This window comes from Pseudophryne corroboree, chromosome 8, assembly GCF_028390025.1.
Source record: "Pseudophryne corroboree isolate aPseCor3 chromosome 8, aPseCor3.hap2, whole genome shotgun sequence".
Taxonomy (NCBI): domain Eukaryota; kingdom Metazoa; phylum Chordata; class Amphibia; order Anura; family Myobatrachidae; genus Pseudophryne; species Pseudophryne corroboree.
The window spans coordinates 427,771,880-427,788,065 of NC_086451.1; the positions used below are offsets into that span (position 1 = coordinate 427,771,880).

Here is a 16,186-nt window from a genome sequence, read left to right on the forward strand (position 1 = left end):
AAAACAAAAGGTGGACATAATGGCGTCCCGTCTAAACAAAAAACTAGACAGATATTGCGCCAGGTCAAGGGACCCTCAGGCAATAGCGGTGGACGCTCTGGTAACACCGTGGGTGTACCAGTCAGTGTATGGGTTCCCTCCTCTGCCCCTCATACCAAAAGTACTGAGAATCATAAGAAGGAGAGGAGTAAGAACTATACTCGTGGTTCCGGATTGGCCAAGAATGACTTGGTATCCGGAACTTCAAGAGATGCTCACGGACGAACCGTGGCCTCTACCTCTAAGAAAGGACCTGCTCCAGCAAGGGCCTTGTCTGTTCCAAGACTTACCGCGGCTGCGTTTGACGGCATGGCGGTTGAACGCCGGATCCTGAAGATCCCTACCCTGGTCAAGGCCAGGAAAGACGTAACCGCAAAACATTATCACCGCATTTGGCGAAAATATGTTGCGTGGGGTGAGGCCAAGAAGGCCCCTACAGAGGAATTTCAACTGGGTCGTTTCCTCCATTTCCTGCAAACAGGACTGTCTATGGGCCTAAAATTAGGGTCCATTAAGGTTCAAAATTCGGCCCTGTCGATTTTCTTCCAAAAAGAACTGGCTTCAGTGCCTGAAGTTCAGACATTTGTAAAAGGGGTACTGCATATACAGTCTCCTTTTGTGCCTCCAGTGGCACCTTGGGGATCTCAATGTTGTGTTGAGTTTTCCTAAAGTCACATTGGTTTGAACCACTCACCACTGTGGACTTAAAATATCTCACATGGAAGTGACGAGTTAGCCCTGGTTTCAGCCAGGCGGGTGTCAGAATTGGCGGCTTTATCATATAAAAGCCCTTACTTAATAGTTCATTCTGAAAGGACAGAATTGAGGACTCGTCCTCAAATTTTCTACCTAAGGTGGTTTCTGCATTTCACATGAACCAACCTATTGTGGTACCTGCGGCTACTAAGGACTTGGAGGATTCCAAGTTGCTTGACGTGGTCAGGACCCTGAAAATACATGTTTCCAGGACGGCTGGAGTCAGAAAATCTGACTCGCTGTTTATCCTGTATGCACCCAACAAACTGGGTGCTTCTGCTTCTAAGCAGACGATTGCTCGTTGGATTTGTAGTACAATTCAGCTTGCACATTCTGTGGCAGGCCTGCCACAGCCAAAAATCTTAAAATGCCCACTCCACAAGGAAGGTGGGCTCATCTTGGGCAGCTGCCCGAGGGGTCTCGGCTTTACAACTTTGCCGAGCAGTTACTTGGTCAGGAGCAAATACGTTTGTAAAATTCTACAAATTTGATATCTTGACTGAGGAGGACCTGGAGTTCTCTCACTCGGTGCTGCAGAGTCATCCGCACTCTCCCGCCCGTTTGGGAGCTTTGGTATAATCCCCATGGTCCTTACGGAGTTCCCAGCATCCACTAGGACGTCAGAGAAAATAAGAATTTACTTACCGATAATTCTATTTCTCGTAGTCCGTAGTGGATGCTGGGCGCCCATCCCAAGTGCGGATTGTCTGCAATACTGGTACATAATTATTGTTACCAAAAAATTCGGGTTATTGTTGTAGTGAGCCATCTTTTCTAGAGGCTCCTCTATTATCATGCTGTTAACTGGGTTCAGATCACAAGTTGTACAGTGTGATTGGTGTGGCTGGTATGAGTCTTACCCGGGATTCAAAATCCTTCCTTATTGTGTACGCTCGTCCGGGCACAGTATCCTAACTGAGGCTTGGAGGAGGGTCATAGGGGGAGGAGCCAGTGCACACCAGGTGATCCTAAAGCTTTCTTTAGATGTGCCCAGTCTCCTGCGGAGCCGCTATTCCCATGGTCCTTACGGAGTTCCCAGCATCCACTACGGACTACGAGAAATAGAATTATCGGTAAGTAAATTCTTATTTTTCCATGGACATGCATGTACATCATTTCTATACATATTTGAATGTAGCGCTGCACCTGGCAATTGCAGTATCTCTTGCTTAGCAGATATTATGGGTAATGGGGATTTCCAATGTCAGATTTTGTGCTTGTTCATACCCTCCTGCAACATTTCATACATGAGTTGTTTCCTTCCAGGTTTTTTCTGTGTATTTTCAGCCATGCCTTTATATAATCACCCAGATTTGTTTATTTCCATGCAGAGAGCATAAAGTAGCTGTTTCCTAAGGCAGAAATCGACAGCTCTGCCAGATGATAGAAAAATATTGGCTGAAAGGCACCGGCAGAAGCTTAAAATAAAAAGACGTTTTATTCAGCATAAGCTGCAAAAGGGCGCACATAGGGGGTCATTCCGAGTTGATCGCTAGCTAAAAATGTTCGCTGTGCAGCGATGATGCAAAAAAATGGCACTTCTGCGCATGCGGCGCAATGCACACGCGCAACATACTTTCACAACGGACAATGTAGTTTTACACAAGGTCTAGCAAAGATTTTCAGTCGCACTGCTGACCACAGAGTGATTGACAGGAAGAGGGCGTTTCTGGGTGTCAACTGACCGTTTTCAGGTAGTGTTTGAAAAAACGCAGGCGTGCCAGGAAAAACGCAGGCGTGACTGGGCGAACGCAGGGCGTGTTTGTGACGTCAAACCAAGTGCTGAGTAGGTCTGCAGCTAATCTGAACCTGCTCAAAAAATTTTTGTAGCCGCTCTGCGATCCTTTCGTTCGCACTTCTGCTATGCTAAAATACACTCCCAGTGGGCGGCGGCATAGCGTTTGCACAGCTGGTAAAAACTGCTAGCGAGCGATCAACTCGGAATGACTCCCATAGTCTCTCATCTCCCATTGATGGAAATGACAGAATGCTTTCTAGTTTTATCGGCAAGATTTGTTTTGTTACATGTATATAGTTGAAAAAATTAAATCTGTATATAAATTTTATTCCATAACATCCCCTATGGTTCTGGAACCTCTCAGTACTTGACACCTTTCTCCTCCTTCTGTTCCCTCTCTGTCTTTCAGGTGACAATATTAATCTGGATGTCTCCGTAGTTGTTTCCTTCCGCCATTTCTGCAACAAAATCTGGAACGGGGTGAAGTTCACGCTGTCTGCTCTGGGGGAAGGGTTCTCTCCGCTCCCATTGGAAGAGGTGAGTGGCGTTTTCCAGGTCTGCTCATTTTCAGTGTTCTTCCGTAGCTGCTGCTTTTGGCTATTTGGCATTTATCTGGTGCTCTTGTCCATCTTGACCATATAAATCAGTCAGCTGCTTAGCGCATGCTCTGTACTTTCAGACTTATTAGGCAGTGTGCACGGAGGAACTGCAAATTAAAAAAATAGCGTTCCTCCCTGGGGCTGATCTTCAGAAGCTTTTTACCTGTTTCCTGCCCCAGTCCACATGTGTTGGATGACAGACATTGTAGTACTAGCTACCATACAGGTGGTAAGCTAATATATATGAACATACTTGCAGATGTGTTATTGTTCTGTGTGAGCATTCAACATCACCATGAACAGGAGCTTGGGACACTCACCATGTGTCTTTTTTATTGCACATAATACAGTATATACACATTCCGGTGGTCCTGACCTAAACGCATGTCGCATGAATAGATGCTAGGACAACTTGATTCGCTCACATCCACATGGTTCCGGTATGAAAGATAGACAGTGTCTAGTTAGACAGTCAATAGATAGACATCATATGTTAGACAGACATTAGGTCGACAGGGTCAAAAGGTCGACAGGGTCAAAAGGTCGACATGAAAAAGGTAGACACCATGTTTTTTGCATTTGTGTGGTTTGTGTGGATAGTTTTGTCATCTGGGACCCCCAATTGTAGAAGGGCATACCCTCGCAGGGCTCGCTTCGCTCGCCACGCTTCGGGCGCAGTGGCTTGCTGCGCTCGCCACAAGCTTTATAACCGACTCTATGCCGACATGGATAGAGAAAGTATGAAATAATCCAAAAACATGTTACATTAAAAAAAAAAACATTTGTCTATCTTTTTTATGTCGACCATTTTCATGTCGACCTTTAGACCATGTCGACCTTTAGACCATGTCGACCTTTAGACCATGTCGACCTTTTGACCCTGTCGACCTTTTGACCCTGTCGACCTAATGTCTGTCTTACATATGGTGTCCATCTATTGACTGTCTAACTAGACACTGCCTATCTATCAAACGGATAGGCATCCACATACCTAAATCTCTCTTTGGCCAGATGCAACCCACACTCGTTGTACCTCCTAATAGGTGCATGAAATTAAGTCTATCTCCCTTAAAATTATAACTAAGGACACTACTTAGCCAATCACTTATTATGGGACCACGTTATAAAAGAACCTGTGGGACTATGGGGGGCTCAGCAGAGATTGGATGTCTCTTATGGTTCCTTATAAACTCCAGCTGTGACTGTAGAGCAGGGGTGGCCAAGCCGCGGCTCTCGAGCCGCATGCGGCTCTTTCATCCACCGCATGCGGCTCAGCCAGCTCCTGGCCACCGCTGCCCTGGCCTCCCCTACTCCCGTGCTGCTGCTGTCTGTGAGGGGAGGAGAGCGCAGCGTGCGCCTCTCCTGCCCCTCACTCTCCGGCGCTGGTCTGTGAGCCAATCAGAGCTCGCGGACCGGCAGCTAAGGCTACCGGACCGCGAGCTTTGATTGGCTCACGGACAGGCGCCTAGAAGAGAGACACAGCCGCCGGAGAGTGAGGGGTAGGAGAGGCGCACGCTGCGCTCTCCTCCCCTCACAGACAGCAGCCACACTGTGAGCAGCACGGGGGAAGGGGGGGGGGGGTCATCGTCATGTATAGCTGGCACTGGGGGCATTGCTGGCACTGGGGAGTCATGTATAGCTGGCACTGGGGGCATTGCTGGCACTGGGGAGTCATGTATATCTGGCACTGGGGGGCATATCTGGCACTGTGGGGACACTGGCACTGGGGGCATTGCTGGCACTGTGGGGACATATATATCTGGCACTTGGGGGACATATCTGGCACTGTGGGGACACTGGCATTGGGGGCATAGCTGGCACTGTGGGGACATGTATATCTGGCACTAGGGGCATAGCTGGCACTGTGGGGACAAGTATATCTGGCACTGGGGGCATATCTGGCACTGTGGGGACACTGCATTGGGCATAGCTGGCACTTTGGGGACATATATATCTGGCACTAGGGGCATAGCTGGCACTGTGGGGACATATATATCTGGCACTGGGGGCATATCTGGCACTGGGGGGAATATTGTATCTGGCACTGTGAGGCATATATGTATCTGGCGCTGTGGGGACATATGTGTATGTGGCACTGTGGGGACATATGTTTCTGGGAGTGTGGAGGCACCCATTTTTTTAAATGTTTATATGTATTTGGCACTGTACTAGGGCATTATATGTATGTGGCACTGTACAACATGACTAAAAACGGAGTTATGACAGAAGGTCATACTCCTACAAACGTCATAACGAAAAAGGTGTGCGCACAAAATGGGGTGTGGCTTTGTGAAAACTAGGCCACGCCCCCATGATACTGGCTCTTGCCCTTGACTACAGATCTTTTCTGGTTCTTTGACTCTGACTGGTTGGCCACTCCTGCTGTAGGGAATCCTCTGTGCCGCTGCTCTATGTTTGGTTTGTGATAACATTGTGAGTAACATCATAGCAGCCAGGTATTGTTCTGGGAATGAATGATTTTCTGCCTTCGCCCTAGTTGAGGCCCCAGGCCCCCATGGACCGGTGGCTTCTGGACTGCCTGCAGCAGCTCATTGTGGAGTGTGAGAAGAAGCTTCAGTCCTATGAGCTCCATGGAGCTACAGGAGCTATTTACACCTTCTGGGTGAAGCACTACTGTGATACCTATGTGGTAAGTAGCCCGGCAGGGCCTCATGTAACACACTGTATAACTGATTTGTGAGCAGGCAAAGCGGCAAGCGCTTGTGTAGGTTTGCTGGAGCTAGTGGGTAAGTGTTAGTGACACTGAATCAGCCCCACACAATGTAACCTGAGAGTATTAAAGCCAACAGCCGCAAGGTGCTCATGTGATCTTCAGGTCCCTGACGTCTCTGAGATGAGGGCCCACTTTCAGGATTACCGATATATTGTGCTGTATGTCCATTGCATCTAATTTATGTGTTCAGTGTAACAGTGAGGAGTCCTGAGGCTCATACATATCTGGGAACATAAGATGTGTCTTCTTACATCTTTGCTCTATGCGCTACAAGTCGCATTACACAGCGCATGAGTGCCGAGTGACTCTGTAGCGCCGAGCGTCTTTTTTAGTTTCTTTTGTCGCGAAAATGCGTCTAAAGTAATGCAAAAAGACACGCAAGCAGCTTCTGCTGATTAAAATGATATGCGGCATGCCTATATTCTGTGTGATTGCAGTTCTAACTGCATCCGATTTGAAACGTTAGTGTTTTCCAGGAAAACAAAGTAGCATAACATCTTGTATGCTAATACAGTCACACACACAATATAGGCATGCTGCATATCATTTTAATCCACAGAAGCTGCCTGTGCGGCCTATTGCACCACATTGTGTCTAAGATGCATTATTGCGGCGAAAGACGCAAAAAAGGCACTTGTGCTACCGAGTCTCGCCACGGCATGACGTGACTTGACGGGCTGATTAGCGTGACTGCAGCAAGGATGTAAAAGGACACATCTGTATTCCTCTAAACCTTACATTACATTTTGTGTTTTTTGTCTTCTCTCCCAACACAGGAAGCTGTAAAACCCGTCTTAAAGGGGCCAGGCTCTCAGGATGCCCAACAGGTGCTGTACTGGGGGGCAGAACAGACGCTTCGTCTTCTTGCCCCTTTTACCCCGTACTTATCAGAGGAGCTGTGGCAGCGTTTACCAGCAGCCCCTTCACGACGAGCACCCAGCATCTGTGTTGCTGAGTACCCCACTCCCGGGCACACGGTAAGCCACAACATGGAGACGCTACGGCCATAAGATACCTTGTTGTGTCTGTGTGAGTGCACTGGGGTTATTTCAAGCTGGTATATTGTTGTCTTATGTTTTCCTTCACCCAGGCTCATTGGTCGTACCCCGAGGAGGCACAACGCTTTAGCTTTGTTCACGCCGTAATCACCACGCTGCGCAGCCTAAGAAGTGACTTCAGCATGACCAAGGCGAGGCCGGAGGGTGAGTAGGCATAACTGAGAATCATCAGCATTGCATGAAACATAGTGGGGTAAATTTACTAAGGTGGGAGTATTTTTGAACTGGTGTTGTTGTTCATAGCAACTAATTAGATTCTACTTAACATTTATCTAGCTGCTTCTAGAAGATAATAGATAGAATCTGATTGGTTGCTGTGGGCAACATCACCAGTTCTAAAAGATTCCCACCTTAGTAAATTGACCCCAATTATTGTGAGTGTGCAGATGGTTGGCATTTCCAGTATCAGAATATATTTTCTCCTTCAGTAACATGGGAGAAAAGATGTTGGGTTAGGTTTAACTCTAGGTCACTAGCAGCCTTTGGTGCTGGCCAAAGCTTTTCCTACCTATGACCTCCCTGGTCACATGCTTACTCCTCCGTTCTTTTTTCAATCCCCCGCCCCTTTTGGTAAACTGCTCCCCCTAGCTGTGTCTCTCTAAAGCTTTAGGGAAAGGGCCTTTCAGTGGTACGTTTAGAAGACCAATTACATCCATGTACATCACATCCATAGTTTTAAAACATGAATTAAGAGTTTATCTGCTTGACAAAACTTGGTCTCACACGTGGATTTTCTGATCAGCCCGAAAAGTGTTTTCTCAGCTGAGGGTAATAGTAGTTTCGGACTTATAGCTCTTTATAGCATATGCAGGAACCGGTTATTACATCATATGTTCATTTCTGTGTGTGTAGGGGGCAGCAGTGTTTTTCCCTTCCAAGGGGAATATACTGTAGGCAGCATTCTTGAGTGGTCGCTGTTCTGTAAAAGGCCAGTGTACTAGGAAATACCAAGACCCAAAGTCCTCATTGATATCAGGAATCATCAGCTGACATATAAAACCCAGCTCTGAACCTCAGGTGTGCCAAAGTGTAAGGGAAGGGAGAACTTATAGCTTGCACACGAGGGCGGCAGCAGCTGTTTTGTAAATACGGCCTATTAATAAAGAAATAGTGACGTCACTAAAATCCATAGTCTGCCCTCTCTGGTATGTTGGTTCAGTCAGGTGGCTGCATAGATTTGTCCCCTTGGGAAAATGACAATGACAAGGGTCTAACTGGTTAAGTAACTGGAGCGAAAGAGTTTTTGTGGTCTAATCGGAATGTTTTTCCTTGTCTCTCCCCCCTGCCCCACCACCTTCTCTCTCAGTCCATATCATCTGTTCTCAGGAAGATGACCTGCACTCCCTCCAGATTTTCCTGTCTCCACTCCAGACGCTCTCGCTCACAGGTCCCCTCCACCTTCATCTCTCCAGGTGTGCTCCTCAGGAGTGTGGGGATGGAGTTGGCTGGGCCTCAGGAGAAGTGGGTGATAGCTGTCATCTTTACATGAACCTACAGGTCAGTAATATCTGCCCCTCATAGTCCAGGACCTGTACCCAGGAACCACTAATTATCAAATATAGCATCATTCTAGTACAGGAATTATTAGAGGGGCTTGGACTGCACACGCTAATTCTAAACATAAGGAGAGGTGATACCATACTGAGACTTGTAGTTCCACACATAAAAAAGTGCAGGTGCACACTCTAAATACTAAGCACTGCTAATCAGAATAATTATAATAAACTCTGCAATAGAATATAGAGTACATGCGAGGTGCTTAGCATAATTTTGGCTAAAAATATGGGCCCACCAACCCCGACCAGATGACCTCATCTGGTGGGTCTCTAACACTAAGGTTCAAGTCCTCCTATAGGTAAGTGCTTACCTATAGGAGGCAGGAGCTGGACAACCTCCTTCTCATTTATAACCTCCCAAAGCTTTCATCAATTCTTTATTTCTATATTTGGAGTGGAGTTGGCATGGGAGGTTGGGTGACGAATACCCTGTATTAGGGGTTGTTGTACAGAGGACCAGCAATGCTGTCTCACTGTATTACAGTTAGAAAATCTCCCCATCAGTTTGTTTCATTAAATGACATTGTCTTTGTTTCTTAACCAGGGACTGATTGATCCCATCACAGAGCGTAACAAGCTGCAGACTAAACTTAAGAAATTAGAATGTCATCTTCAGAACCAAGTGAAATGCAAAGAGGACAATGAGGTATGTCAGACCCCTGCACAGTTTTAGAAACCTTGCTAAATTAAGTCCATATGATCCTCCTTTTAAAGTCTCAGCATAAATAAAATGTCACTTCGCCTTTTGAAAGCTGCAGATGGCTGATGCTGAGGTCGCTGCTGAGCTGTAACCTTACAAAGATATAAAGCAGGCGCCCACAGGGAATTGTAAAGAGGTGGCTTGTAGTCAGATTATTTTTACATTGTAAATAAATAAAAAAGTCATTTTTTCATATACTTATATTATATATATATTGTTAGACTGTAGTTGTATGATCACAATACACACCACTTCTTTTTTTTTTTTTTTTTTTACATTTTCCACCTAATCCAATCAGATTATCAATAAATTTAACGTTCACAGTTAATGACATCAGATCTGTTTGCTATATGCTCACTTCTGTTTAATCGCACAGTGAGAAATGATTGGATTGGGATGTGTGTGATGGTGGATTTATTTCCTATTATCAGTTAAAGGGGCGTGAAGAAGTTAAAGCTAAAATTGCATTAAAACATACATACAGCATGAAGATAGGGAATAAAGAAGACCATGCAGACCTTTACTTACAGAGGCTGGTTCTTAGTCGGACGCCGGCTTGGGCTGCGTCATTATGGTAATGCCACTATAAAGCCTTTCCCTGTTCTACATCCGTGCACCCGAATGTGCAAGGCACAAGACGCCGACTGTCAGCATCCATAAACGCTGGAATACTGCATGGCGTGTCCTTAGTAGCACCATTGAAACTTGTATCAGCTGTATGTCTCAGGTGCAGTTACCCCGTCTCAGTATGGACTGTCACGCCTGCAATACTCCCATAGGACACAATATCTCCGTGCTTCCTTCCAGCCATCCCCTTTACCCCCCCAAGTCACCGACCAGGAACGTCCCTTACATTTCTGCTACTGTGCATCCAAACCTGTACTGTGATTTTATACGTACAAAATCTGGACGCATGCGCAGTGAGACTCGGACCCATGTGCAGGCAAAAACGCAGCAACTTTTTGCATGAATATCTGCATAGCAGGCCCATAGTGTTTTATTGCCAAGGGTTTATAATCTTTCTAATCTTGATTCCTGTTGTTGTTTCTCCCTGCAGGATAATTCTCTGCACCTGAAGATCTCCAAATTACAGAATACAATGAGGACTTTGGAGAAAATGATCACTGACCAATAGCTTTTATCGCCATCCTGTGGTCACTATGTGTATCACAGCTGGGTTATATATAGGTTATATTCTACATCACAGTGATGTGACGCCCTGGGGTTATGTCTGGTTATTCGTATACTGTAGGTATACATGAGAATAAGTCTCCTGTGGTCACTATGGGGGATATTCAATTGTTTGAAAAGTAGATTGGGTGTCTGTTTTTTCCTATTAGACAGAGACCCAACTAACTTTTCAAACAATTGAATACCTATATGTATTGTGAAAACAGAAATGCTGTGTATATACTAGTTTTATAATAAATGTATACATTTTATATTCATATCAATTAGGTTTATTGTGTAGACGTTTGACGGTCATTAAAAACGTGTCAATCAAAGATTACGTAAGGTTTTTATTAATACAAAGCAATAATATGGCACAGTATAGTTCAGAGGGTATTCCGCACTGTGGCTTCCACTACTATATAGAGCATGAAATACCAAGGTGACTTCTAATTTCCATAATAATCTACAGTAGGGCTGTAATGTTTCTCGATGTCCTCACAGGGGATTCAGTCGCTGGCGATGTGCCGCATGCTTGGGAGTAATGGATAGGCCAGTTATGGTAGCAATGACATCGCAAGCTTCCTCTCGGGGATGCGTGGAAAAATGTGTGATGCCGGTGGACGCGCTGTGCCGTTCCGGGATGTTACTTCGCATCCAGCCGGCCAAACTGAACTTCTCCCTAGTACTGTATATTTAAATAATATTTTAGATTGATATCCATCAAAGCAGTGTAGTACATGTATTCAGAGGGATGTAGTTATGTGACCGGCGGTCAGGAGACACAATGCCTCCACCGCCATCCCCCCTACATCCCGCTTCCTTAGAAACCCGACAGTCAGCATGCCCACTAGCAGGGACTATCGACACGACACTCATGGAGTGGGAAAAGAACCTGTGGCAAGCGCAGCAAGCCCGCAAGGAACTTATTGCGCTCGCCCCCCACCAGCCATCTCGATGCCGGGAACCCGGCGTCGGTATGGTGACCGCCGATCACGCATACCCAACCCTATTCAGATCACTTGTGTATTATACGCATACTAGAAATCACAGGTGAGGTCCATAACTATGTAAGGGGTCTTTTATATAGGTCATGGAACTCTGAGTTGGCATCTGATATATTTATAAGCTTAATATATATGATGTGATGCACCCCCTCCCCGCACACACTACACTACCGCCACTACCCTGCACCCCGCTCCCGACACACACTACACTACCGCCGCTACCCTGCACCCCGCTCCCGACACACACACTACCGCCGCTACCCTGCACCCCGCTCCCGACACACACTACACCACCGCCACTACCCTGCACCCCCCTCCCCGCACACACTTCACCACCGCCACTACCCTGCACCCCCTCCCCGCACACACTACACTACCGCCACTACCCTGCACCCCGCTCCCGACACACACACTACCGCCGCTACCCTGCACCCCGCTCCCGACACACACTACACCACCGCCACTACCCTGCACCCCCCTCCCCGCACACACTTCACCACCGCCACTACCCTGCACCCCCTCCCCGCACACACTACACTACCGCCACTACCCTGCACCCCCCTCCTCGTACACACTACACCACCGCCACTACCCTGCACCACGACACACACTACACTACCGCAACTACCCTGCACCCCCCTCCTCGTACACACTACACTGCCGCCACTACCCTGCACCCCCTTCCCGCACACACTACACCACCGCCACTACCCTGCACCCCGCTCCCGACACACACTACACTACCGCCACTCCCTGCACCCCCCTCCCCGCACATACTTCACCACCGCCACTACCCTGCACCCCCTCCCCGCACACACTACACTACCGCCACTACCCTGCACCCCCCTCCTCGTACACACTACACCACCGCCACTACCCTGCACCCCGACACACACTACACTACCGCAACTACCCTGCACCCCCCTCCTCGTACACACTACACTGCCGCCACTACCCTGCACCCCCTTCCCGCACACACTACACCACCGCCACTACCCTGCACCCCGCTCCCGACACACACTACACTACCGCCACTCCCTGCACCCCCCTCCCTGCACACACTACACCACCGCCACTACCCTGCACCCCTCTCCTCGCACACACTACACCACCGCCACTACCCTGCACCCCACTCCCTGCGCACACTACACTACCACCACTACCCTGCATCCCCCTCCCCGCACACACTACACTACCCTGCACCCTGCTCCCGACACACACTACGCTAATGCCGCTACCCTGCACCCCCCTCCCGACACACACTACACTACTGCCACTGCCCTGCACCCCCCTCCCCGTACACACTACAATGCCGTGGTACCCTGCACCCCCCTCCCCGTACACACTACAATGCCGCTTACCCTGCAACCCCTTCCCGCACACACTACACCACCGCCACTACCCTGCACCCCCCTCCCCGCACACACTACACTACCGCCACTACCCTGCACCCCCCTCCCCGCACACACTACACTACCGCCACTATCCCGCACCCTGCTCCCGACACACACTACGCTAACGCCGCTACCCTGCACCCTGCTTCCGACACACACTACACTACCGCCGCTACCCTGCACCCTGCTCCCGACACACACTACACTAACGCCGCTACCCTGCACCCCACACCCGACGCACACTACACTACCGCCACTACCCTGCACCCCCCTACCCGCACACGCTACCCTGCACCCCCTTCCCGCACACACTACACTGCCGCTGCTACCCTGCACCCACCTCCCGACACACATTACACTACCACCACTACCCGGCACCCCCCTTCCGACACACACTACACTACCGCCACTACCCTGCACCCTGCTCCCGACACACACTACACTACCGTCGCTACCCTGCACCCCCCTCCCGACACACTACACTAAAGCCGCTACCCTGCACCCCCTCCCGACATTCACTACCGCCACTACCTTGCAACCCGCTCCCGACACACACTACACTACCGCCGCTACCCTGCACCCCCCTCCCGACACACACTACACTACCGCCTCTACCCACTACCCCCTCCCGGCATACACTACACTACAGCCACTACCCTGCACCCCCCTCCCCGCACACACTACACTACCGCCGCTACCCTGCACCCCCCTCCCCGCACACACAACACTACTGCCGCTACCCTGCACCCTGCTTCCGACACACACTACAGTACCGCCGCTACCCTGCACCCCCTCCCGACACACACTACACTACCGCCACTACCCTGCACCCCCCTCCCGACACACACTACACTACCGCCACTACCCTGCACCCCCCTCCCGACACACACTACCGCCACTACCCTGCACCCCCCTCCCGACACACACTACACTACCGTCGCTACCCTGCACCCCCCTCCCGACATACACTACCGCCACTACCCTGCAACCCGCTCCCGACACACACTACACTACCGCCGCTACCCTGCACCCCCCTCCCGACACACACTACACTACCGCCTCTACCCACTACCCCCTCCCGGCACACACTACACTACAGCCACTACCCTGCACCCCCTCCCCACACACACTACACTACCGCCACTACCCTGCACCCCCCTCCCCGCACACATTACACTACCGCCACTACCCTGCACCCTGCTCCCGACACACACTACGCTAACGCCGCTACCCTGCACCCTGCTTCCGACACACACTACACTACCGCCGCTACCCTGCACCCGACACACACTACACTAACGCCGCTACCCTGCACCCCACACCCGACACACACTACACTACCGCCACTACCCTGCACCCCCCTACCCGCACACACTACACTAACGCCGCTACCCTGCACCCCCTTCCCGCACACACTACACTGCCGCCGCTACCCTGCACCCACCTCCCGACACACACTACACTACCACCACTACCCGGCACCCCCCTTCCGACACACACTACACTACCGCCACTACCCTGCTCCCGACACACACTACACTACCGCCACTACCCTGCACCCCCCTCCCGAAACACACTACACTACCGTCGCTACCCTGCACCCCCCTCCCGACACACTACACTAAAGCCGCTACCCTGCACCCCCTCCCGACATACACTACCGCCACTACCCTGCAACCCGCTCCCGACACACACTACACTACCGTCGCTACCCTGCACCATCCCTCCCGACAAACTACACTAAAGCCGCTACCCTGCACCCCCTCCCGACATACACTATCGCCACTACCCTGCAACCCGCTCCCGACACACACTACACTACCGCCGCTACCCTGCACCCCCCTCCCGACACACACTACACTACCGCCTCTACCCACTACCCCCTCCCGGCACACACTACACTACAGCCACTACCCTGCACCCCCCTCCCCGCACACACTACACTACCGCCGCTACCCTGCACCCTGCTTCCGACACACACTACAGTACCGCCGCTACCCTGCACCCCCTCCCGACACACACTACACTACCCCGCACCCCCCTCCCGACACACAATACCACCACTACCCCGCACCCCCCTCCCGACACACACTACACTACTGTCGCTACCCTGCACCCCCCTCCCGACACACACTACACTACCGCCACTACCCTGCTCCCGACACACACTACACTACTGTCGCTACCCTGCACCCCCCTCCCGACACACACTACACTACCGCCACTACCCTGCACCCTGCTCCCGACACACACTACACTACTGCCACTACCCTGCACCCCCCCTCCCGACACACACTACACCACCGCCACTACCCTGCACCCCCCTCCCGACAGACACTACACTACTGCCACTACCCTGCACCCCCTCTCCGCACACACTACACTACCACCGCTTCCACGCACACCCTCCTGACACACTACACTACCGCCACTACCCTGCACCCCCTCCCCGCACACACTACACTACCGCCGCTACCCTGCTCCCGACACACTACCGCCACTACCCTGCACCCCCCTCCCCGCGCACACTACACTACCGCCGCTACCCTGCACCCCCCTCCCGACACACACTACACTACCGCTGCTACGGTGCATGCCTCTCCCCGCCCACACTACACTAAACTTACCTTCTCTGGCTGGCTTCCTTCATGCTGAGGAGCACAGGAGCCGGTCCAGCGGTCAGAGAACGCAGCCGGGCACAGATGACAACGAAGCTTCTGGATCAGGTAAGATCTTTTTTCTCGCACCATAGGGCTTTCAACACAGAAAACTCCACGTGCATTTAAAAAAAAAAGATTGGATACAGAGTATCGGAAGCGTGCATACCCACGGTAATCCAAAATTGGTCACGAGGTCCGCATACTTTATTTCTCATACGTCCTAGAGGATGCTGGGGATGCTTCAAGAACCATGGGGTATAGACGGGATCCGCAGGAGACATGGGCACTTTAAGACTTTAAAAGGGGTGTGAACTGGCTCCTCCCTCTATGCCTCTCCTCCAGACTCCAGTTAGATTCTGTGCCCAGTGAGACTGGATGCACACTGAGGAGCTCTCCTGAGTTTCTCTGAAAAAGACTTTGTTAGGTTTATTATTTTCAGGGAGCACTGCTGGCAACAGGCTCCCTGCATCGTGGGACTGAGGGGAGAGAAGCAGACCTACTTCTGTGAGTTCAAATGCTCTGCTTCTTAGGCTACTGGACACCATTAGCTCCAGAGGGTCCGATCACTTGGTGCGCCTAGCTGCTCGTTACCGGAGCCGCGCCGTCAGCCCCCTTGCAGAGTCAGAAGATAGAAGCCGGGTGAGTAACAGAAGATCAGAAGACTTCAGTGACGGCAGAAGACGGCTTTTTGAGGTACCGCGCAGCGCGCTATGCTCCCACATAAGAACGGCACTGCAGGGCGCAGGGGGGGCGCCCTGGGCAGCATAAATCCTCA

General features: G+C 50.5%; 1 protein-coding gene across 2 annotated transcripts in view; it reads left to right on the forward strand.

Moving 5' to 3' along the window:
* Nucleotides 1-10,685, forward strand: part of VARS2 (valyl-tRNA synthetase 2, mitochondrial) — a 179,232-nt gene extending 168,547 nt beyond the window's left edge. For both annotated transcript variants that reach the window (XM_063937998.1, XM_063937999.1), the window contains exons 24-30: nt 2,943-3,070; nt 5,630-5,782; nt 6,643-6,843; nt 6,957-7,068; nt 8,231-8,421; nt 9,025-9,126; nt 10,238-10,685. In XM_063937998.1, coding sequence (XP_063794068.1) covers nt 2,943-3,070; nt 5,630-5,782; nt 6,643-6,843; nt 6,957-7,068; nt 8,231-8,421; nt 9,025-9,126; nt 10,238-10,315 — 965 coding nt within the window. In that variant the 3' untranslated portion in view covers nt 10,316-10,685. The remainder of the gene's footprint in view (nt 1-2,942; nt 3,071-5,629; nt 5,783-6,642; nt 6,844-6,956; nt 7,069-8,230; nt 8,422-9,024; nt 9,127-10,237) is intronic.
* The last annotated feature ends 5,501 nt before the right edge of the window (nt 10,686-16,186 follow it).